At 41.4% G+C, this 23,498-nt stretch overlaps 1 protein-coding gene across 3 annotated transcripts; it reads right to left on the reverse strand.

The window, feature by feature from the left end:
* Positions 1–1,891: 1,891 nt before the first annotated feature.
* Positions 1,892–21,352, reverse strand: mxra5a (matrix-remodelling associated 5a). Of its 3 annotated transcripts, XM_019352231.2 has the most exons (9): positions 21,139–21,352; positions 18,973–19,110; positions 14,264–14,493; positions 13,960–14,089; positions 12,880–13,270; positions 8,908–12,726; positions 7,303–8,218; positions 6,839–7,165; positions 1,892–4,716 (listed from the first exon to the last, which is right to left on the reverse strand). In XM_019352231.2, exons 3-9 carry the CDS (start codon positions 14,452–14,454, stop codon positions 3,126–3,128), a joined length of 7,365 nt encoding a protein of 2,454 aa, XP_019207776.1. In that variant the 5' UTR covers positions 14,455–14,493; positions 18,973–19,110; positions 21,139–21,352; the 3' UTR covers positions 1,892–3,125. The 3 variants fall into 3 exon arrangements, with proteins under 3 accessions (XP_019207776.1, XP_025758473.1, XP_005463718.1); XM_025902688.1 differs by lacking the exon at positions 21,139–21,352 and having other exon boundaries at positions 18,973–19,111; XM_005463661.4 differs by lacking the exons at positions 18,973–19,110; positions 21,139–21,352 and adding an exon at positions 14,730–15,261.
* Positions 21,353–23,498: the final 2,146 nt, after the last annotated feature.

Here is a 23,498-nt window from a genome sequence, read left to right on the forward strand (position 1 = left end):
ACGTGTTTATTCTTTAACACTTTGTACATGTCAGAATAACATCTATGTAAACAACAAGGCCAGAGCAGGACACTGTACTACAAAGTGATAACCAATGCCTCACTGCCAGTGGATTTAGATGTTACAGATAAAATGATCACAATAGTTTTTATAACTGACTGAAGTTTGGATGCCAAACCAAGCTAATTTATATTTAAAAATCTGATTATAGAAAACAGAAGAACTCATTTTGGTTGCACAGTATTGAACACTGGAAAACATTAAATGGAAATGGTGAAGCGAACATATTAGCACAGAATCTCATTGGATTGGCTGAGAACCAGGCGGCTTGTCTTAGTCTCCCAGTAAATAAACTCGTCCCTTTTTCAGTCTATGAGCTCATTTACTGAAACTGACGGTGATATGATTTATGATGAGCACGAGCATTCACAAAGACAGCTCAGTGTCTTTAAGTGTCACAAATGAGCAACCTGCCACATTAACACTCACAGTTAGCTCAAAGCTCCAAATCTGATATTAACATTACAATGAATTAGTGCTGCTTTCATTATAGAGGCATCTGCACATCCTTACTATGTTCTCATGGTCCAAAGAAAGAAACCATTTTTTCTGATGAAGCGCCGCTTTAACCATTACGTTTATCTTCTCTGTTACGCAGTCATGAAGTGCCTCTCACCCAGCTTATGGTTCATCATTCAGCTGTGGCATCATGTGAAAATCTCTAGTCATTCATAGATCACAGCAGATTCTCCATATGTTTCTGAGCAGGAGGGCACATGCTTTGATTACCACTAACCCTGAAGTAGGGATCCTTTTCCATTTCCTGTGATTTGACTTTCCTTAGTAAATCATCTGAAGTCAGAGCAGATAAGCACAACAAAGTAACAGTACATATGAACAGCATAAACATCCAGAAGAGAGGCATTACATAATTCTGATCAGTGAGAAAACCACAGTTACAGCAGGAGGAAACCATCCGTGGTGGCATCTCCAAACTGTAGTCTAGTACCTTCTGGGTCACAGACCAAGACTCCAAGGTTATTCAGTTCTGCATTTAAATCTTTGTAGCCACATTATTAAAAACATGCATCATTGCATTCTAGTCATTTTACCGGTGAAAAAGCTGCACATCATTTGAGAAGTTGGGTGGTGTACCACAGTAGAAAGCACTTTATAAAATCTGTCCGTTTACTGATTAACCCTGACAATTCTGATACCAGCTGTCACAAAAAGAGTAGCTGATACTAAAATTATCATAGTGGATTGTTTTAGGATATATATGCTAATCTAATTGGTGATTTCCTCATAGCTCTACAGACTGTGGCTGTATTCCCAGAGACGATTGCAACTTTCTCGTTTTCAGCGTAACTGTGACCAACTTTCCTCATCCTAATTGCAAAGTTCTGATCTATAAGGCCAGCTAAAAAAAAAACTGCATCGAACTTTTGAATTATTTATTTAAAGTTAGAAAGTTATATTTCCAAGAAAATACTAAATACATTTTTCTCAGTTATGGTGTCATTTTTAGCAGAGTGGCAAACATTCTCGAGTCATCACTTTTTCAATTTGTTCCCTTTCCTACCTCAGCAGAAATAAAGGTTTTATTTTTGAGTCTGAGCTTAGTGGAAACGTGGAGGAATTTTATATTCAAATAAGGAAAACTGCTATGCATCACAGTCTGACAGACACAAATTATTTACAAATAAGAACGTAGTACAGTGTCAGCACTTTGCAGAAGCAGATTCAAAGATGCTCCACGTTGCTGTGAGTTATTGAAAAATCTGAACCAAGGTATAAAAACATGGAAATATTCAGGTTGGGCCATTATTATGAAAAGCACAGGATACCAGCAGTTTCAGCTTCTTTAAATGAAAATACAACAACAACAAAATTACATATATTCTCAGTCAATTTTATTAAGTTCAAAAGTATTTCATAATTAAATGAGCTGTTTAGCAGTTCTTTACAGGCTGACATCATCTGTCCTTGTCAGAAATAACTGCACTGTTCCACTGAAGAAAAGGTACACATACAGCTGAGAATATATGCTCACTGATCAACAGAAGATCAGCCAAAGGATAAAATGTTTTGGCGTGATTAACTTTGAGTGGAGCTGATAGAGCCAAAGCCGGATAGTTTGAAGGCTGGGTCTGGAGAGTAACTCTCTGCATACTCCACAGAGACTGTGCAGTTTCTGTAGAGTATGCATTACAGAGACTGCACAGCTTTGTCCCGCCAGGTTACATTTTAACATGCTGAACAGTTTGGCGGTCATTAGCATAAATGCTAATTCATCCAATGTTGTTCATTTAGCACCAGTCTTATGTAGATGATTGTTAAATGGCTGGTTAGGCGTAATCCATTTGTCATAACCTGCACATCGTACCCCGGCAGCATCACTAAACAGCTAAGGTAATCACAAGCCAGCAAAACAAAATCGCTGTCCACATATTTAGTTTGACCGATGAATACAAATGTAGATTTCCAATTAACAATTATATTACAAAAGTTTAGAAAAATAAATTAAAGCATTGCACATCCTTGATAAGATAAGCATCTTATACTAAAATGAATCAACATCATCTTCATCTTCTTTACTGAATAAAAAAGTCATTTTGTGTTTTGCATGCTGGCATGCATGCTCCACTTCCCTGAGTCACTTGAAACAACGATGTTTTATATTATTTAAGTCTATCTTTATTACAGTATTTGTCTTGCACATAGCAGGTGAACACAACTATTCTGCTTCATAGTATGAAGTGCCAGCACAAGACAATTACTTCCTTTGCTAACTTTCTCTTTTCAGTTGTGTAGGCTAATTACCTCACAATGTAAAGTGGCCTGAGGAAATTGTTGTTGTGAATTGGTCCTCTATATAAAAAAAAAAAACTGAATACATTTTCTAAATGCTTGAAATGGGTGGTATGCAAAACGGTGAAAATTGTAAACTGGCACACGGCATCTTCAACTAATGGCCTCTAATAAGCAAACACTCAAAGCATCACTGCAGGTTTTGATCAACTCATCATTATAACTGAAGTTATTACTACATATGGTGATTAAACCCTTCCTTTTAAATAGGCAGTTGTTTGGGTAGCAACAGACGAAGAGGAACAGTGACATTTTTAGAACACGTTGAGAACTGTAGCTTTAGAGTCAAAGCCAATGGCGTTTCTGGCTGTGCATCGGTAGATGCCAGCATCTCTTTGTGTTGGATTCTGGATGATGAGGGAACCTTGCGGAAGGAGGTACTTGTTTTCAAAGAGCTTTGGCTTTGCATTGGCAGCCAAACGAATTTTGTCCGGTGTTTCCCATGCTACCTCAACTTTAGGGATGCCAGTTGCTACACAGTTTAACTGAACAGCAACTCCACGTTTAGCATAAGTCACAGAGGGAGGGCCATTAGTAATTTTAGGTGGGTATGCTATTACATTTACCAAAATGGAGAGCAAGGAGCTGCCATATTCATTACTAGCTCGGCAAACGTAGGGACCCTGATCATAGACCGACACTTGTTGAATGGCAAGTGTTCCATTGGGCTGTATGGTGTATCGCCCAGCTCTCTGTGGTCTGCTGAGGATGACTCCACTAGGTAGAGTCCATGCCAGTCTGAGTGCTTCACCAGTGGTTTGACAGTGAAGCCAAAGGTTTTCCCCATTCATGACACTGATAGGGGAATTATATCTGCTGTTGATCTCTGTTTTTTTTCCTGGGGACAGTGTAACAGTATGCTCCACAAGCCCCCCTGAATTATGTATCAGACAACGATACATACCAGCCTCAGCCATAGAGGGGTTGCTGATGATCAGCAAGCCATCAGGCTGGTGGAAAAACTTGGAGAACCGAGCACCACTACGCAAAGGTGTACCACTGGGCAAGATCCAAGTGACAGGCAGTAATATTGAGCCCTCAAAGGAGCAATTCAAAGCCACAGCATTCCCTACACTCAGTGACTGAACATTTGCTTTGGGAGCTCTAATTTGTGGCTTCTCAACAACTGTCTTCACATCCAAGTTGACCACCAACCTGACCTCTCCTCCTTCATTACGAGCAATACAAACCAGTTGCCCCGAGTCTGTCTCCTTGGGTGAATGGATTTCCAAGGTACCATTCTGGTGAACTACCATTCTATTGCTGTAATATGGTGCAGGAAGGGTCAAATTTCCTGGCAGAAGCCAAGTAATTCGAGGGGTGGGGTTTCCATGTACATTGCAGTCCAGCAGCTTTTGCTGATTCTGAACTGTGGTTACTTTGATGGCATTCAAAGTTCCTCTTAACCCACTGATCACTGGAGGTGTTACCAAGACTTCGAGTCTGGTAACTTTACGGTCCTGTCCTGCATTGTTTCTAGCTATGCATGTGTAGTTACCTTTATCAAAACCTTGGATCTTTTGAACTACCAATGTCCCATCATCCAGAACCTGGTATTTTTCTAATGCAGGGGAAATCACTTTGTTTAAAGGGGATAGCCATGTGATGACTGGCGCTGGTTCACCTTTGGCATTACATCTCAGTGTAGCTTCCTTGCCATAGAAAACGCTGACAGTCTGTGGATCTTTATTTTGAATTTTCGGTGGGGAAGGTGCAGCTTTGATCTTGACTCTGACCTTCATCTCATCTTTGCTATGTTGGTTTTCCGCGTAACATGTGTAGTCACCTTCTTCTGGCATGCGAACATTGTTGAAGTAAAGTGTCCCATTGTCAAACACCACATACCTACACGTTGTTCCAGAAGAGAAGGACAAGAAATGGTTACTCACTGTTACACTTTGATGACTGGATTCTTTGGTTGATAATGAAGAGAATGTATTAAATTAATACAACATATATAATTATATTATTTAAATTTAAACTTCACATATTATCACTTTTGTCACATGAAGTTCTTTTCTTACCAAAGGAAAAATAACTGGTGATTACACCTGATGTTTCAGTCTAACTGAAATCTGTTAATTTAATTAAATTTCAGTTCAATTCTATTTATACAGCACCAAATCACATCAACAGTCACCTCAAGGTGCTTTATATTGTAAGGTCGACCCTAAAATAATACATACAGAGAAAACCACAATCATATGACCCCCTATGAGCAAGCACTTTGGCGACAGTGGGAAGGAAAAACTCCCTTTTAACAGGAAGAAACCTCCAGCAGAACCAGGCTCAGGGAGGGGCGGGGCCATCTGCTGTGATTGGTTGGGGAGAGAGAAGGAAGACAGGATAAAGACATGCTGTGGAAGAGAGACAGAGATTAATAACAGGTATGATTCGATGCAGAGAGGTCTATTAACACATAGTGAGTGAAGTAGAAACACCCAGTGCATCATGGGAATCCCCCAGCAGCCTACACCTATTGCAGCATAACTAAGGGAGGATTCAGGGTCACCTGGTCCAGCCCTAACTATATGCTTTAGCAAAAAGGAAAGTTTGAAGCCTAATCTTGAAAGTAGAGATAGTGTCTGTCTCCTGAATCCAAACTGGAAGCTGGTTCCACAGAAGAGGGGCCTGAAAACTGAAGGCTCTGCCTCCCATTCTACTATTAAATACTCTAGGATTTCTCTAGGATGGTAAACTGTTCTTGAAGTACACTGAGAGAGAAAGAGGTGTGCAGGAAGTGTGATTATATTGTGGTGGAAGCAAAACAGTCAAAGTCAGAGGGAATTAATGACGATGTTTATCAAACGTGAAGATTCGTTTGGATCTTCTTTTGCTGCTGGTTCAGTGAATTTTGGATGGAGAGGGACAAAACCTGCAGCATCAGAATCTGTGAGATGTCGGCTTTAGCACCGACGGGCAGCATGCCTGTGTACGTGCCATCGGGTGAACGATCCACGCTCTGTGTTTATATCTTTGTGTGGAATCCGTTTACCTGCTCTCATTTGCTGTTTTAGCTTTTTGGCAGTTGTTGAAATAGTTTTGTGAGCTTTGAGCAGAGATTCTGGCATTTCTGGCAAAATACATTTATATTTAAAAATGGATTCAGGGTAATGAATCGATTTATCGCACTATTCAAATTAAAATCGGTTTGAATTGGGAAATCGATTTTTTAAAGCCACTTCTAGTTTGGATGCTTTGTGAATCTTTTTATGTTTTGTTTAAGCCAAAACATGTCAAAAAGAAATACATATTTTACCAATGCTTAATAGATGTTTTATAGCAATTTTTGTGTCTTAGTGGGACATGTCAAAATTATTTCTTGAAGTAATTTTATGTGGAAATGAAGAGTCATTAAACTTAAGGTGGTATGATGCACTAGAGACTCGACTAATCGTTTTCAAGGGAGTCTAGTTTTAATGAAAGGAGACCAATGACATAAGGTCATTTGTAAGACACCTTTCAACATATTTATGGGGTAGTTGCAGACTTTTCACAAGGCAAACTAGCAAAGCTATGTTTTTAGTCATTTTTGTTTAAATGGATACAATTTATTGGAGCAATATTGTACTTTTAAATAATTCATTTACATGCTCTGTAGCTGCTCTTGACCACATGGTGGCAGAATTGTTTAAGCTACAGTTAAGTTGAGCTCTTGCAGCAAAAGGGAAAAAGTGCAGAGACAGAAGGAAGGTTAGCTCAGTTTTCTGTAATAATGCCCATAAGTTCATGAAACAGTTAAAGGAAGATGGCTGTTCAGTCATTTCTCTAGTGACTAGGTTCCCACACTTACAGTTCCTTCGGATAAACAAAGCATCACCATAAAATAGAACCTTATTAAAAATGGTTACATTTTCATCTACACAGAAGAACTTGGATCAGACAGCACAAATACTGGCAGCTGAAGGTGTTTTCCCCCTGTGTTACACAAATGGTAGCACTTTGTAGAAGTTAAAACAGCTCGTACCTGCGACTGCGCCCCTCAAAGACACCATCTCTCTGTTTGACTGGGTTAACCATCGTACCATCCGGCAGAACCCAGCTGATCTCAGGGTTGGGGAGGCCAGAAGCCACACAGTCCACCGTCAGGTCCCCACCGTACAAAACCTCCTGACTGGATCTTTGCTGCTTCTGTTCAATCTTGGCTGGTCTGCTCAGCACATGTACCCGCAGCAGAACATGGTCGTCGCCCATCTTGTTACGAGCCACACATAAGTAATCACCACTGTCCTTGTCAGTCACTGAACGAAGGCTAATGCTGCCATTGGGAAACACTTTGATTCTCCTGTCAAAACTGCAATAAACAAACACCCAAAGTTGATGCATGTGAATATATAATTAAGATTGCTGTGAATGATTAAGGCTTTTTAAGATTTCTAATAATAACACTTAGTTTGAGCATTTTGTTTCATTACAAGATTTACGTTTCACCTGTACTGAGCATCTACTAGCTTCTTAGAAGGTGTCCTCCAGATGATTCGGGGCTCTGGCTGTCCTGTTGCCACACAGTTAAGTAACAAACTACTCCCATAGATGACATCTGTTCTTTGGGGTGATGATAAGGTGATACTGGCCTTGGCAGAGGACAGATTCTTCCTTATGTTCAGGATCACAGTTCTCCTGCTGGATGTCACTGTGTTACTGGCTGAGCACTCGTATCTCCCAGTATCTCTTTTGCCCACACTCTGTATGTAGAGAGTCCCATTGGGGAAAACAATTAGGTTCTGTCCAGTGTCTAGGGATGCAGTGAGCTGTGCACCATCAGGTGTAAACCAGCGAATAACAGATGGAGGGGAACCTGTAGCAGTGCAGTGGATGTAGGCAGGGCTGCCTTCTGAAAGGGTGGCGGTCTCATGATGTGACTGCTGAATCACAGGTGGCAATGCTCGGACATGAAGACGTACTGAAACAGAGTCAGTTCCAGCTGCACTGCTGCCAATGCACTTATAAATCCCTCTGTCCGTATAACGGGCCTGGCTAATCTGGAGGATCCCATTATTTCCAACAACTACGTGCTGCTGAGATGGAACAGAAACGGAACCAGCAGCTACATGGACGTAGTTAGGGAGTACCCATGTGACCCGGGGCACAGGATGCCCTTCCACTTTGCATTCCAAATTGACTTTGTCACCTAGATACACACTCATTTCTCTGTGCTGAGGATGCAGGACCCGCGGAGGCTGAGACAAGACCACAAGGTTGACCAGCATCATGTCCGTGCCGTACTGGTTCTGCACTGTGCACAGGTATTGGCCTCCGTCTGTGAGCTGTGTGTTCCTGATGATTAACGTACCATTTTGGTGGACCTCATACCTCTGGACCCTGGTGTTCTGAGGAATATTCGCCCCTGCAAAAGTGGACAGACACAAAATGCACAGTCTTTTCTCAAACACAGAATAAAATTTAAGATGAAAATGATTGAGAGTATAAAATATTTAGCACAAGAGAAATTGATGTCACATTTACATAGTGTACAAAAATAAAATAAATGAGAGGACTGAAAAATGCAAATACTTTAGTGTGATTGCCAACCGTGGAAAAAAACCCCCCTGTACCATATAAGAGCAGAATAGTTACTTTTAATTATGAGCAGGCTAAAGGCTCTTTTTAAAACTCATGTCATAATAAAGTAAGTAAGTAACATAGATTATAAAAATACATGTTACAAAATTCAAGACTATAACCATAATCTTACAAGTGCATCATCTACATCATAGCATCATCAATCATGGAGGTTATATTGAAACACATCTACAGTAATGAGGAATATCTGAACATACTGATATGCTTGCAAATTTTGCAGATAATCTGCTATTTGATATACTATGTGCCATTATTTCCAATAAAACATCTTTGCAAGCTGTATTTATATAAGCCTACAGTTATCTTTCACAACATCAAAATATTTCTGGATTTTTCCATTTGAATAAATACATGATATGTTTTCTATTTTCATAGCCATGTTTCAGCAGACAGAAGTATGATGGCTTTGAGAATGTATGGAAAAAAGAATTAATGAGGTTGAGTCATACATACCACTAAGAGCTTTGGTCCATGACAGGAATGGCTTTGGGTCACCTTCAGTCTCACAGGGAAGTTGAGCATCTGTTTCAGCTTTAACAGTGAAAGTCTGGAAATGACTCTTAGTTATCCTTGGCTTTCCTCTTGGAATAGATCCTTGTCTAGTTACCTGGTGCTTCCTGGACACATTGTGAGTACTTGTTAACAGTGTCCCTCTATGTGGATTAGTTTGGACTGTAGCAGTTGTTGGAGCAGGGGTGACCGACTGTAAGACAATCTGTCTGCTAGTCAGACGTGTGCTAGTTGGTTTGTGGTCTGCCGACTGGGTTGTGGGCTGGAAGTTTAATTCTTTCCGTGGCTCTGATATGTTAATGATGGGTTTTATTTGTTGGTCTTCACTATGGCTGACTCTGATCCAGGGAGTCTCCTGCATGCTGGTCCTCAGTGAAGAGTCCATCTTGGCTTCTGTGAAAGATATTTTGGGTAGTGTGGTATCCACTGTCACTTTGATATGCATTATAGGATCAAGCCTTGGAGTGGAAGGAGAGGTAGGTTTTGCTTTAAAGGTACTAGTAGTAGAAGGAAAAACATTTTCATTTAGAGCTTCTTTAAGATTCTGAGCTACCTTTGAGGATTTATTTTGACTAGAAGTATAATATGAATTTTCAGGTACTGTAGAAGTCTGTGTAACATCCAGATCTGTCTCCAAATAATCCTTGGAAAGTATGCTTGGTGTCACAGTCAAGTCACTGGGAGTGTACCCAGAGGTTGTCTTGGTTACTTGGTCGATCAAAGACGTGTCTGTGGACGATGGGGACAGCGGTGCCAAAACCCCCTCCCCACTCTCATTCAACAGCATCCCTTCATTAGTTGTGTACTGCTGGCCCAGTTGGCTCTCCTCCCCATCGGTTTGCAGTTGTATAGTGTTGGTGGCGTAAAAACCCACCAACAAACTGTCAGAACTTGGCAGAGGTCCAAGGTCACCCATAACACTTGACCTTTGTGTCTCCTCAGGAAGCCTGATAGATGGAGCAGGCGTGTATATAAGCCTCTGCAAAGTGGTTGGTGTTGGTACACTGAAGTGCTCTAGTGGAGATGGACATTCTGAAATTCCAAAGGCTGTTTGAGAGGTTGTCTTTGTATCACCCACTTCTGGAAAGGTCGCTGGTGCTGCCAATGTGCTTTTTAATAATGGCAGATGGCTGTCCTTTGTTTCGAGGAGAGAAGCTGGTAGGGAGGAGGGTTTAGTGGCTGCCTCATGGTCGTGCCTGGAGACGGTGCTTTCTTTATGACTCAGTTTTCCTGATGACGCTTCTTGGCTGCCAGTGAATGGAACAGTGGTACTGGGATTGGTTGCTGTAACTTCTGAGGAAACTATTTTTAGCAGTGTGGAGGGAGTGGTCTTGACAGTTGCTGGGATAGCTTTGGCAGGTGTGATGGCTATAGACTGGATAGATTTCACAAGCTTTTGTTTCCTTCTGTTTGGCCTCCTCCTCTGACTCCCATTCCTTCGCCTGGAATTATGTTGTTGGAGGCGTGGAGGGGATTGTCCTTCAGAGCCTTGTACAGTTGTTGGAGATGCCATTGCTACAGACTGCAAATCATCAGATTTTATGACAGGCTCAGTAGGATATTTTTCTTCTTTGCTTTTCGTTGATTTGTTTGGATTTACTGAAAGGATCCTTTTCAAAAAGTGTTCGTTATCATTACTCGAACTGGCAATAACCTTTAATCTATCTGTATTGACATGTCTCTGTGATTCCTTGGACCAATCAGCTGTTTTATCCTCATTAACATCTGTGTTTGTGAGCGACTGCCAGAATGTGACAGCATACAGTGGAACAGATGTGGTCTGTGGGGAAAACAAACTGTTTGAACTTGTGTGTAGGTCTAAGACCATATCGTGTGTTATGGATGTATGTGCTGTTGTAGCTTGTATGCTGTGTGCGTTGTCTATAATGTTGCTGTTAGATGTCACATGTTGTGTGGCCTGGTCTTGTACATTTTGTTTATCAGTTTTTAACAGTGCATTGTGTACAGGAGTGTGCAGTGTCCTGAAAAAATCCTGCCCTTCTTTTTTCCACTCAGTCACATTATCTGATGATCCTTTAGTAGCTTCTTTTGACTGCGTTGTCCACTCTGCAGCTTTCCTCTCTGTTGTGTGCTGAGTTGGGATTGGTGTCACGGTATTTTGAGCCTTTCTATCTCTAATCTTGGCCAAAATATGAGCCCATTTCTGTGGATCTATTTTACCTTTTGATATATGAATCCTCCTCGTGTTCTCAGTAGGATTCTTCCTGTCTACAACACGCGATCCTCTCGGTTTCTGAAGCACTGGGGGCTTCCGCCAGAAGTACCTGGATGGGTGAATGCCCCTCCTGCTCGGGACCACACCTCCTGGAATTCTCCTTCTCAAAGGCTCCAGGTGGCTCACTGGAGCCCCACCCTGAGTGCCTTCAGTGTCCCCTGATGCTTCTTCTGTGTCTTCTGTGGGGATTTTAATTTGAGTGTTGACTCCTGAAGCTGACTGAGGTGTTGCTGGAAACTTCTTGAAGTTGTGCCTGATAACAATGAGTTTTGTGGCCAGTGTATCCACACCATGTTGATTCATGGCAATGCATTTATAATACCCACTGTCTAATAACTTAGACTGTGGAATATGTAGAGTGCCATTGGAATAGACTAAAGCTCTGGATGAGTTGGCTTGGAAACTCACGATGTTGCTGTTTGGCAGAATCCAGTTAATTTCAGCATCGGGGGAGGCAGATGCAGTGCAATGCAGCGTAATAGGTTTGCCTACAAATACCTCACTAGGTTTGATTGATGTTTCACCCCTTGGGGGAGGGCTGGAGGATTCCTGCACTGTCAGATAGAACGGCAAGACAGCAAAGTCTTCGTGAGCGCTGGCGATACAGTAGTAAATTCCTGCGTCTGTGTGGCGGACAGCTTTAATAATCAAAGTTCCACCATAGGACACAGACAGTCTGTTGCCTGGACTTGAGTATGGTGCCTCCACTTTGGAGCCATCTGGCAGCATCCAGCGAATAACTGGTTGACCTGAACTGTGCACGTTGCAGTACATCTGAGTTTGCTTTCCTAGGATAGCACTGAACACTTTATGAGTGCTGTTTGTTGACTCAATCATGACCCATGATCTCTTCTGTCTTTGCACCTCCTCCGTCTCCACCATCTCTGAGAGATCTGTGCTCATAATCAATTTTGCCATCCTGGCTGATGACTGAAGCCGGTTCAGCTGAAGGTTCACAGATGTTTGCAGCAGCCATGGTGGTTGAGCTGTTATATTAACTTTGAGACCTGTGTAGTACAGGGCATCTTTCTCAGAGTCCTGTCTGTACATATAGGTTCGATGAAGGTCTTTGCTTACAATAACTTCCCTTTGTAAATGTGCTGGCACATTGCTGTAGTATGCTATAAGCCTCCACAGTTTTTCATATTTTTCTCTATTAACTGGACAATCCAGATCCACCACCACTGTGATGTTGGTCAGCTGAGGCTGACTGGTCTGCTGCCAGCTGATCTTGGTAAGCTCATTTGACTTGCTAATATTACACATCAGATCCAGCTCATTCCCATGTTCATCAGATAGGCCAAAAGAGAGATTTCCAAATGGTTCTATAAAATCCTCTGTGGTCAAAACCTCACTCTCAACATCCTTAGGTGTGGACACCCTGTGAGGAAAGGTGATGACGGGGCTGCTGCAGACCAGGTTCTCCACATCAAATAGGTCCTTTCTCTGGAGGTGCCTGGGAGAAGAGCACATGGGACACAGCTGGCCACTAGGAAGGGTCCTATCCGTTTTACATTTTAAAACTCCTGGGCAAAAGAACAGAGCATGAGTGTTATAAAATCAGATCATCAAGTCTATTTGACTTTGAATATTTTATGCATTTTGAGTCTTAGTTTATTTTAACCATCACAAAAAGAAAGCTCTAAACATAATTGCAGCGTACATATTAAAAATACCACCTGGAAACTTTTTATTCCAGTCATGGAGCCATCTCATGCTGCAGTCACAGATCCAAGGGTTCCTATGAAGGTACAGGCTCTCCAACTGGGGCATGGTCACTACCAGCCTGGAAGGAAGTGTCACCAGATCATTGTCTGACAGGTAGAGGTGCCTCAGAGTTGAGACATGAAAATGGCTTTTCACAGTGAAGGTGGTGAAAGTGTCTGGGTGCAGCTGCTGAAGCTGGTTGCCCTCCAGCTGCAGCAGCCAGAGAGAAGTGAGGCCCTGGAAGGCGTCTGGATGGATGTACTCCAGCTGGTTGTGATCCAGGTGTAACCTGGCCACAGACCACAGACCGTGAAGAGCGTGCCTGCTGATCTCCTTCAGTTTGTTGTAGCTCATCTTCAGCATCTACATCAGTGAGCAGGAAGAACAGAGAAAGTCTCTATTGCTCATCATATTAAAGTACTTCTAGTTTCTAATGTATTGAGACATACATTAACCAGGCACCATTAAGGTTCAGCATCAAGGCACATGTACATCATACAGTTTGTATGTCATTGCTTTGTTTAATGAACATTCCAGGGAGAAATTTGGGATTTAAAATTACACAATTTTTACTTCATAAAAGTAAAAATTGTGTAATTTTTACCTGATTTATCTGCTGGACAAATCCCTGATTTGTCCAGCAGATAAAATGATTATTAAAGTTGGATGTCTTTTGTAAATTTCGATTCACAGTTTGGCCCAGGCTCAGATATGTTTTGCTTTTTTATTTCTCCCCAGAATGAAAACTAGACTGTGTGGATAAATCTAAGATATTTACACAATCTCATTTAAGTGCTCATGTTGAATTAATCAATAATATGTGCTGACTCTTTTGCACATTAGTAAAAATCGTGATTATTGTACTAAAATTGAGCATTTTAGGAGATATAGGCTTTATGTATACACTCATAATCATATGTGTATGTGATATACCATATGGGAGTTTATGAAAGGCTCAGACTAATATGGATTCATCATTAAAATTCACTGTTTGCTCAAAGACACTGAACAACAATCCCCCTGCCACCATTTATTGATTTGGGTCATTGCACCTGAAGTGAACTGAGCTCCGTGAACGCTCCATCAGGTAGCTGGTGAAAGTCATTCCCATGAAGCATGAGCATCTCCAGCTTCCTCAGGCCCATCAGTGATTTGTCAGTGATGTTATTAATTCTGTTGAACCTTAAATAACAAAACCAGAGTGGAGAGGATAACAAACATGAAACCAATTCATGCAGAACACTTGCTAAGCCTACGTGTTTACATAAAGCATTACACTGCATTAAGTGTTTAATCCAGTCACTGACAGTTTAATAACCATGCTGAATCAATGCTACGGATGCCAGAGGGACTGACCCCAGGTTCATGTGTTTCACGTGTTTGGGTATAGCTGCTGGGATGGTGAGAAGGGAGCGGAAGGTGCAGTGGAGCTCAGTGGGCTGAGGGCAGGAGCAAAGTCGGGGGCAGAAGCCACAAGTGGCAAGAGGAACAATAATCAGCGCCAGCAGAGTGTTTAGGACGAACTGAGAGGGAAGATCCATCTTCATCCGCGGGATTATCAGTCACAGCAGCTGCCTGTAAAGTCACTATAATGACAGAACAATGAAAAGAGTACAGAGTACAGAAAAACCCAGCTTCTCACTTTCTGGTGAAAAGGCTCGCCTGAGATGTCAGTCATAATCTGTCAAAGGTAAACTTTACTTTGAGCACTTTCATCCCCCATGCATGGCTTTGAGGCTCTGCTGAATGATGCACATAGCGCTGAAGCAAGGTTTCATAAACGTCTGCTTGAAGCACTGCAGTCAAATGCAGATAGCCTTACCTCCTCTCCTACAGGGGGGCTCCTGTATCCCATTTTAACGACACTGTTAAAACCGAAACGTTAAGATGACGTGCTGCAGAGTTTGAAAACGAACCCCAAAAGCAAAAACGATTTCAAAGTACAGTCCTCCTGTTCACTGACTGCTTTAAGCAGTGGCCCTGGTTGTGAACCTCCGTCAGGGAACGAGCGGTGAGTCTCCTCCGCTCGCTCGGCGGAGACCCGACAGGAGGAGGGGCCAGCGAAGTCCGTGGAGGAGAGCGAAGACGCTGAAGAACGGAGTAACGATGTGACACCGCTCTCTAACAACTGCTGAGTGTTTAGATATACTTCGTGAGTCATATTGAAGCTATTGGAAAGTATATCAACGCTGGAAGCTGAAAGAAGGAGGAGGGAAAACTGTTAAACTACACAAACTGAACAAACTTTGATATTTAGGCTGCTGCTCGGGACTGCAGTGTTCTGGACCCTGTTAGCCACTGTTCTTCACATTACTGCGGGGATGTTTTATGTGCCGAGTATCAGTGGAAAGCATTTATATCTGAGCAACACAAACATGTGACCTCAGATTAAACCCTGTGGCCTAAAAATGCCATTGAATTGAGCGCCATTATAATAGTGAATGCATAATCAGTACATATGGTGCTGCCTTGGCAAGTAAGATGTCTTAATTCTTTGATTATTTTCATAGTGACACCATTAGCGTATCATGGTTTAAAAGATGGTAAAAGCTATTTCCCCCTTTTTGTTACTCTCCCACATGCTGCTTGGACATTTTACAACTTTCATTTCTCCTTTAATCCATGAGAATCCAAACTGATAATATTTAAAGGATAACTGAGAGGAGTGAGGCTCAAAATGTGCGACTGGACCAGGTAATATGGAGTTACTACAGTTTATTATTGTAGCGTCTTACATAAAAGCTGGTTAAGCCATAGCTGCAGTTGCAAATTAGTGAAACTTAGTAGGATTTCTTCATTATTAACACATCAAATTTGGACTGATTCAACCAATAATGAACAAGTCTTTGTGTCCTTCTAGAACACACAGGCGCAAAAAACTAAGTGAAGCTCTGAGGTAAAGATTTCTCAAAAGGGAGTTGATCCACTTAATGATTGGGTGTGGAGGCTTTTAGAGGTTCTCCTTCTTATAAAAGTAGACCAAGGGTGTCAAACGTAGGCCCGAGGGCCACATCTGGCCACCGAGATAATTTCATATGTCAATTAGGAATGACTCCTTGGTATGTGGGAGCCCTGCTGAGAGCCCTGCAGGCAGGGGCAGACTTTATTATGATCGGCAAACCATGCGGCCAATCACATGCAAAGACAGACTGGGATCATACCATTATGTGAAAGAAGGAAGGGGGGCAGACGTTCTGAGGACCGATAGTGTAGTGGTACAGGCCAGGTCCACAGAGAGACGGGGAGTCGGATTTAAAAGCATCGCGTTGGGAAACAGTGAAGAAATGAGTGAAAACATGAAATGATGTTGGTGAGTGCAGGACTGATTTTCAGTCACAGGTCTTAAACCTCATGTGTGTTCTCCGCTGTAGTAGTGAATCCATAAAAATAAGGCCTTTATGAAAACACTGAATAAAACTTGCTTCATTGAAAAAGCCTAAATTTTCAGTTGAGTGTTGAATATTCCCTAGTATACAGCATATACAAAGTGTGTTTGAATGGCAGAGATGCAGAAAGCACAGAGCCATGGCTCAGTGTGTAAATGAGTCTCACAGGTCTGAATGTGCCTGAAGCCGTTTACAGTTCTTGTTTGATCTGCTGCTCACTAGTTTTTATACATTTTTTTATACTTTTCCTCCCTTATGGCCGTTCATACTACACAAAGTCATTAAGCAGTTAACAATTCAATGACAGAAAAATGTCTATTTTTCACTTTCTACTATAGAAATTTCAGGTTTTTAAAAACTACAGTTATTAAAAACAAAAAAACAAAAACTGGACAGTCGTCTGAGCAATGAGCTCACAGAACTTTTTCTGTAATTTTGCACATTTATTTCTTACATTTTAAGTCCAAAGAGTCATGCTGACAGATTTCTTTCTGTCTCACAGCAGCTTTTTCTTTATCATGTAGAAAAACAGTTAAATATGAACTGACAAAAAGAGGAGTTTCACTGGTCCGGCCTACGTGGGGTCAAACTGACCCGTAGAACTAGTGCTGCCAGCATGCTTTCTAATCCAATTGTTTTGATTAGAAGTCGAGTAAGATGACAGAAATTTTGATACAGTACTGAGCGTCTGGATTTAGCTGATATTTGCGTGCAGAGACACGAAAGGTGCTATTACTGCTCGGTTTTCCCTAAATTCAAGCTGAATATAAAGAAAGGGTGTCTTATGTAAACTAGTCATTCACACTGACTCATAGATATATGGCACAAAAACCCCAGCAAACAGACAGACACGCATACAAGGCATACTAAGAATGGGCCATGCATTAAACAAAAACACTTGGAGTACACGCTGCAGCTCAGGCTTTGTAACGGTGATGGAGAACAGAGGAGGTCAGAGGTGATGGAGCTCCTTCTGTTCCTGTTGCTTTTCTAACACAGTTGAGCTTGTAGTTGATTCTTAACGCCAGTGACGTTTTACTTTAAGGTGTGTTTCAAGTTTTCTTACAATCATTTGTTAAAAACCAACTTAAGAGAGAGAGGAATCAGAGATTAAAACAGAAGACCTTTTACTGCATTAGAATAAATAATCTGACCCTGTAAGTTCTTCTAAAAGAAAAGAAGAATTATTACTATGTCACCCTTGCAGAGATGTTTATGCTGTACGTTATTTCTTTTTATTTTATGGCCCAGTGTTTTCCGGTTTGATTCAGTCCTCTCATCATTCATTAGTAAAATTCAGACTAACTACACCGAGTTAGCTCATGGACACTGTGAATAGAGTAGTGCTGTATTTGCCCCTGTCACATTTATTAGTATTTTTGCATATTTGTTACACTTACATTTTTCAGATTATCAAACTAATTTTGATGATAGATAAAGATTACAGGAGTAAATAAAATGCAATTTTAAAATCCTGGTTTCAGTTATTATTAAAGAAAAAACAAAGCCATATGTATCCAGCCCTGTGTGAAAAAGTAATTGCCTCTTAAATCCACATATAAGGTCTTTAATAATCAGGCAGCATCTTATGTGCTCCTGTTATTGTAGAAAGTTTTTGCCCATTTCTTGACTCGAGCTGGTCCCTGCTTGTTTTTGAGATTATGCTTGGCCCTGCTCTTCTTCACAATTACAGAGCAATCTCCAAATCATTGCTACGTTTATTGCTAAGATTTTAGAAAAGGTTGTTGCTAAGCAGCTTACAGATGTCTTCCTGGACAGGGTACCTGACAAACTGTCATTGTTTTGTAGCACTCTTTGTACTGAAGCTGGTCTTCGTAGAGTGTCCAGTGACATTTTAATGCAAAGCGATGCAGGCGAGTGTTCGGCTCTGCTGATGTTGGACCTGACATCTGCTTTTGATACCATTGACCACCAAACTTTGCTTGATAGGCTGAAATACTGGGTGGGTGCATCTGCATCTGCTTTGGAGTGGTTCACATGTTATCTGTGTGAATGATGCTTTTCTGTGGTACAGGTCCTCGCTCTCTTCTCTTAGCTATAGTGTGCCACAACGTTCTCTTTTAAGCCCCAAGATGTTTCTAAGTTGGAGATCCTGAATAACTTGATATATTCTTCTATAAGTTCTATATTCCGTTTTGTGCAATATACTGGGATATTTAATTTCCTCTGGGATGAATAAAGTGTTCTGACTCTGATTCCAACCACTGATGGTGAAAAGAGAGCTGAGTGTAAAAGCAAGGCACATGATTTGCTGGTCATGTTCCTAGCCTCACCTATGGTCACATGACTAAAAGAATGCGGTCACAGATACAAACAGTGGAAATGAGGTTCAGATCAATTCAATTCACGGATGGCTTCAAAGACACTGTTTCCTTTGAAAGGTGGCTGGGCTCTCCCTGAGAAATGGGTGAGGATCTTGGTTTTTTGAGAGTAGTTGATTCCTTTCGATGTGAGCCCCGGTTTTAAAGACGTGCCCCAACAAAATTATGGAACATTTCTACCACTCAGTTATTGTAAGTACAGCGGATTTTTTTGTGGTCTGCTAGCGCGGCAGCATTGGCCCTGGTGACAGCAAAAGGCTGCCTCTGTGAGGTAGACCGGAAGATTGGTGGGTTGACTCTTGGCTGTTCCAGTCTATATGACGAGCAGGATACTAACCTGCCCATGCATCCATTGCAATATGAAAGTGCAGGGATATTTAATGCAGACAAAAGGACTCAGCATGACCCAGATACTTGTGCAGTGGATCTCTGCGATCCCCACTGTCAGCTCCTCCAACTCCAGCAGCTCCGATCACTGAAATAAGGGAAGGTGTGATTAGATGATGCTCACTGGCTGCAAAGACCAGCCTAACCTGACACCACACTCCTCCACTGCAGCTGAGCCACCAACCACAACCTGTCACAATTAGATAGAAAGCATTTAGAAAGAGCATAGAAAAAAAGTGTTGCTATGATCGGGCGAATGAGGTGAGTTGTGTAAAGTGTTCAGGTAGAGTATAAAGATGCTATATGAGAACAAGTCCCATGATGAAATGAGCATTTCTCTCCCAGGTCTATATTACTGCCCCTGATGCCTTTACATGTCACTGCTGCATGTAATCACCTTTGCTCAACTCTATCCTTTTTCTTCTCCTCACCATAAACCGGCTGCTGCCCACCCTGGAGCCTGGTTCTGATTAAGGTTTTTTCCTGTTTAAAGACTTTTTCTTTCCTGCCACCAACAAGTGGTCGCTCATATAGGAGATCGGCTGATTGCTATTTTCATTCTAATATCATAAGGTCTGCCTAACGGTGCGATCACACCAAACGGGATAGATGCGACCAGAGCTTCAGGTTTACATGTAAAGTCAATGGAGGAGCGCGATGAAGCGCGACTGGGGGTCGCACGAATCTTCAGAAGCAGATTTGCGTCGCGAAAACACTTTTCTGCCTGATTCGCGCAACCAAGTAGCGTGACTGATGTGTTTGAAGTGCGAAGTAAAATACGCGCTGCAGTTTGTGTGGTGCATTTTGTGCATTCGCGCGTCTACCGCTCAAGTTGGAAAAATCTGAACTCCAGCGTCAAGTTGAGCCACGACAACCAATCAGGAGCCTGGTGACGTGATGCTCTGACCTAGTTCAAAGGGGCAGGTCCAGCCAAAGCCATTCATTCTAGCAATCAGTAGTTTTCTGATGAGGCAGCAGCTCTCCAGGGCAGAGACAATGTTCTTATTTTTCTCCTCCTTCTCCCCTGAGGCTCTTCCACTCTAAGCTGGGTCCTTTTTATTCCTGTCTCTCTGTAAATAGTTATATTTTATATATTTATGTTTAATGTTTTTCTGTTTGAGCATCTTAATATTATTTCAAATCAATTTTTGTAATGACTAATGTGTAAAGCGTCCTTTACGCCGCTGCTCTGCTCTCCACAGTGCATAGAGAAGGGAGACTCTCTCTTCAAACGCTAGATCGACAGCTGCCGTCTTGCAAACATACCCTCTGGCACTACTTCCTCCCACATTTCCGCTTCACGCGTGTGAAAATGCATATTTTAGAGCGCGGCCAGTTCGCTTTGGACGCGCTTCGAGGTGCGAATGCGCACGCGACCAGCTAGGAGCGTGTGGTGCTTTTTGGTTGCGTCTACCGTAACAGTAATAACACAATGAAGAATCTGTTGCTGTGAATTGTTGGTATATCAGTACAAATAAACTAAACTGATCATACAGGCTCACAATGATCACTGTTCAGATGTTCAATATCTTGATTAAAGACAGTGCAGCATGCAAACTGAATATTTTAATCAAATGGAAAACCAGACAGGCGGTCTTGGAAGGTAAAGCTGGTTTTATGGTCGACGTGGTGCACTCCCTGTCATCTCCAATTCAGGGACTGCCAAGCTGCCTGCAGCGAGCTGGACGAAGGCAGTGTACAAAGTATGTAGTACAATGTGTCTGTGAGCCACTCTTGCTCCTGTTGCTGTTGGTCTGTCAGCCAACCACAGAACAGTTCCAACATATAAAGAACTGAAGTGACATTTAGTGGTATAAAACAATGCACTACCTCTGTATATTACACGGATTAAATTAGATTTTATTTCCTTCAGTTAGTTGGATAATACAAATTTTCCATTGAAACTTACAAAAAAAAATTACAATATGTACCAAGGTGAGCTGTGCGGCAGGCAGGGGTAGGACCCAAATGCAGGACTCTGAGAACAAGAATTAACTTACAGTGGCAGCTTTGTTGACTGGGAACTTAAACTCAAAAACAAAGTAGACAAAGTAGTAGGACTCTGGGGACTACAAGCTCATCACTATACATAAACCAGAGCCCATGAAACACTCACCAAACACAGCTAACGTGCCAAATGTGACAACAAACAGGTGAAGACTGAAGACTTAAATACACCTACAGGAAAACAGGGGGATGGGAAACACAGCTGGGGCTAATCAGATAGGACGAGACAGAGAGGAAGCAAAACTGGATACACTGACACAGGACAGCAGACTACCAAAATAAAACAGGAAACACTAAGACAGAAGATAAACAGAGCTAATACACTCAACAAGCCTGAAACAATAATACAAATGCTACTATTATTCTTGCATAAGTTTGTTAAACAAGCCAGCTGTTTGTTCAAAGCAGGAATACTGTTTAAGTCTCTCCTAAATACCAAATTACCCGTCATAACAAACATACATATAAAAAAGAAATCTAAGATACTTTGACTCGAGTAAATTTCGATATTTTTAAAGCTTTAGTTAATGTCAAAGATGAACCATTTTGGCATGTAAACTATATTTCCTAGTTAATCTCTGTGACTGCATGCAGTGTACTAGTTTGCCATTTTTCCCTAAAAACATCTGTCATGACTACAATTTTACTTTGAAAGTAGCGAGTCAGAATAAAACTCCAGATTGTGGACTGAAAAGCTATAAACTTAAAATGAAAGGAAACTTAAGTAAAAAAGAAAATTACTCCAAAAGTTAATAAAAAGGAATGATCATGAAAAGACCAGTAGTCATCCTAGAGAGTTGTGAAGTAAACTGCTATAAATGTCACAGCTTGAGTCGCCTCCTCCACCCATCTCATTTTAACTGTTATAGATCAGGATCTTACACGAGGTTATAACCATTCTACTGAAAAAGACAAGGGGGAGAGAGAGAATCAGACAAGGTCATGCTGTACAAGAAGATATATGTTAACATTTGAAAATATGTGTGAGGGTTACGAGGTCATAGAGAATTTTCCATCCAGCAGTGAGTCACTTTTTCCTCCCCTCTCCTTCCTGCAAAGCTTTTTTCTGCAATGACTTAAAGTTCAACCAGTCTTATCTATTTCTCTACATTTTTTCTAATATCTGGCTTGGTTGTTGGAGGACAAAATGTAGTGGGTGTGTGAAGAAATCTTCAGGGATCCTGTTTCACATTATGCTGCTTTTCCTGCAGAAAGAATGATGAAGAACTTATCTCTTTACCTTCTGTTGGCTAGTCATATTTGAACACAGGAGGATGGGATGCCGTTGCAAATATTAAGGATTTCATCTTCTAAATTTCCAGCCATTAGGTTTCCCTTGGCGTTTGCGTAATGGCAAAGTGTCCAAATACTCTTTAGCACATGCTCTGGGACTGTTTTCTGAGGTGAATCGTCATCAAAAAGTCACCCTGAGCATAGGGTTAGCCAAACGTCTGAGAGACATTTAGAGTGACTGTAAATGCAGGAATCCTCCTGATGCTCTTCAACTCTATCATTTTACTATTGCGTCTCTCTCTCTCTCTTATACAAGTGCATATTCAGTCAAACGGTTTTCTTCATTTAAAGTTCCTAAATCAAGAAAACCAGGTAAATAATTCAAAGGGTTACAATAAGTTCCAACTAAGCACAAAGAATGCAGATACCTTAAGTAGGTATCTGTAAAGTAAATTGTACTTAAGTACAGTAAAAAAATTATTCCTACTTGTTACTGTTCTGCTACCTAGCAAAGTAAACTGCAAAAGACCCAAAAGATAACTGATCTCATGGCCACTCGGGCAGGTTGAACTCAAACATTGGAGTCTAACATAAAGTCTGACAAGCTTAGTAGTTCATACAAAAGGAATCGCTGGTTCAGCCAAAGATTTCGATAGATAAATCTAGAGTTCAAACAGGTATTTTCCACAGAAGCTCCTCTTCATCTCTTGGGTTTAATGGCAGTTGGCAAACCAGCTTAAAGGTGTATTACTGCCACCCACTAGATCAGGAATTCGACAGAAAAATAGACACGCTTATTACAAACTTGTCGCAAATTCCATCAGTTGGCCATAGATTTCACATTATATTTATTGTAAAGTTTTATGAAGACCTATGTGTCCTATCCTGAGACGGGTGACTGTTATTTCTTCTTTTCAGTTCCTGCTCACTTCCCACGACCATCATGTTTTTGAATTTTGTAGGAGTGCCTTCCTGTATCGACGTCCCAGTACTTCTGCCATATTCGCTGGATTTGACTATTTATAACTTTTAACATGACCTTTGCTCAGTGGTATCTGTAAATCTAGTGATTGTAGTTTCGATGACTGTTTTGTCAGTATATCCACATCCTTGTTTCCTTCCACACATACATGTGTGGGAATCCAAAGAAACTCAGTATTTACACATCTATGGTGCAATCATTGCAAACTATAATATTTTTCATGTTAACATTTTACTTGCATGTTTTCCCAGACC

The sequence above is a fragment of the Oreochromis niloticus genome, linkage group LG23 (assembly GCF_001858045.2).
Source record: "Oreochromis niloticus isolate F11D_XX linkage group LG23, O_niloticus_UMD_NMBU, whole genome shotgun sequence".
Lineage (NCBI taxonomy): Eukaryota > Metazoa > Chordata > Actinopteri > Cichliformes > Cichlidae > Oreochromis > Oreochromis niloticus.

Excerpts from the sequence above, each read along its gene's own strand:
- mxra5a (XM_019352231.2), bottom strand. The coding sequence starts at position 14,454 with ATGAAGATGGATCTTCCCTCTCAGTTCGTCCTAAACACTCTGCTGGCG. Across the intron at positions 8,219-8,907 it reads ATGGACCAAAGCTCTTAGTG|GGGCGAATATTCCTCAGAAC; the intron begins GTATGTATGACT and ends CCACTTTTGCAG. Across the intron at positions 4,717-6,838 it reads TTTGAGGGGCGCAGTCGCAG|GTATGTGGTGTTTGACAATG; the intron begins GTACGAGCTGTT and ends AACAACGTGTAG.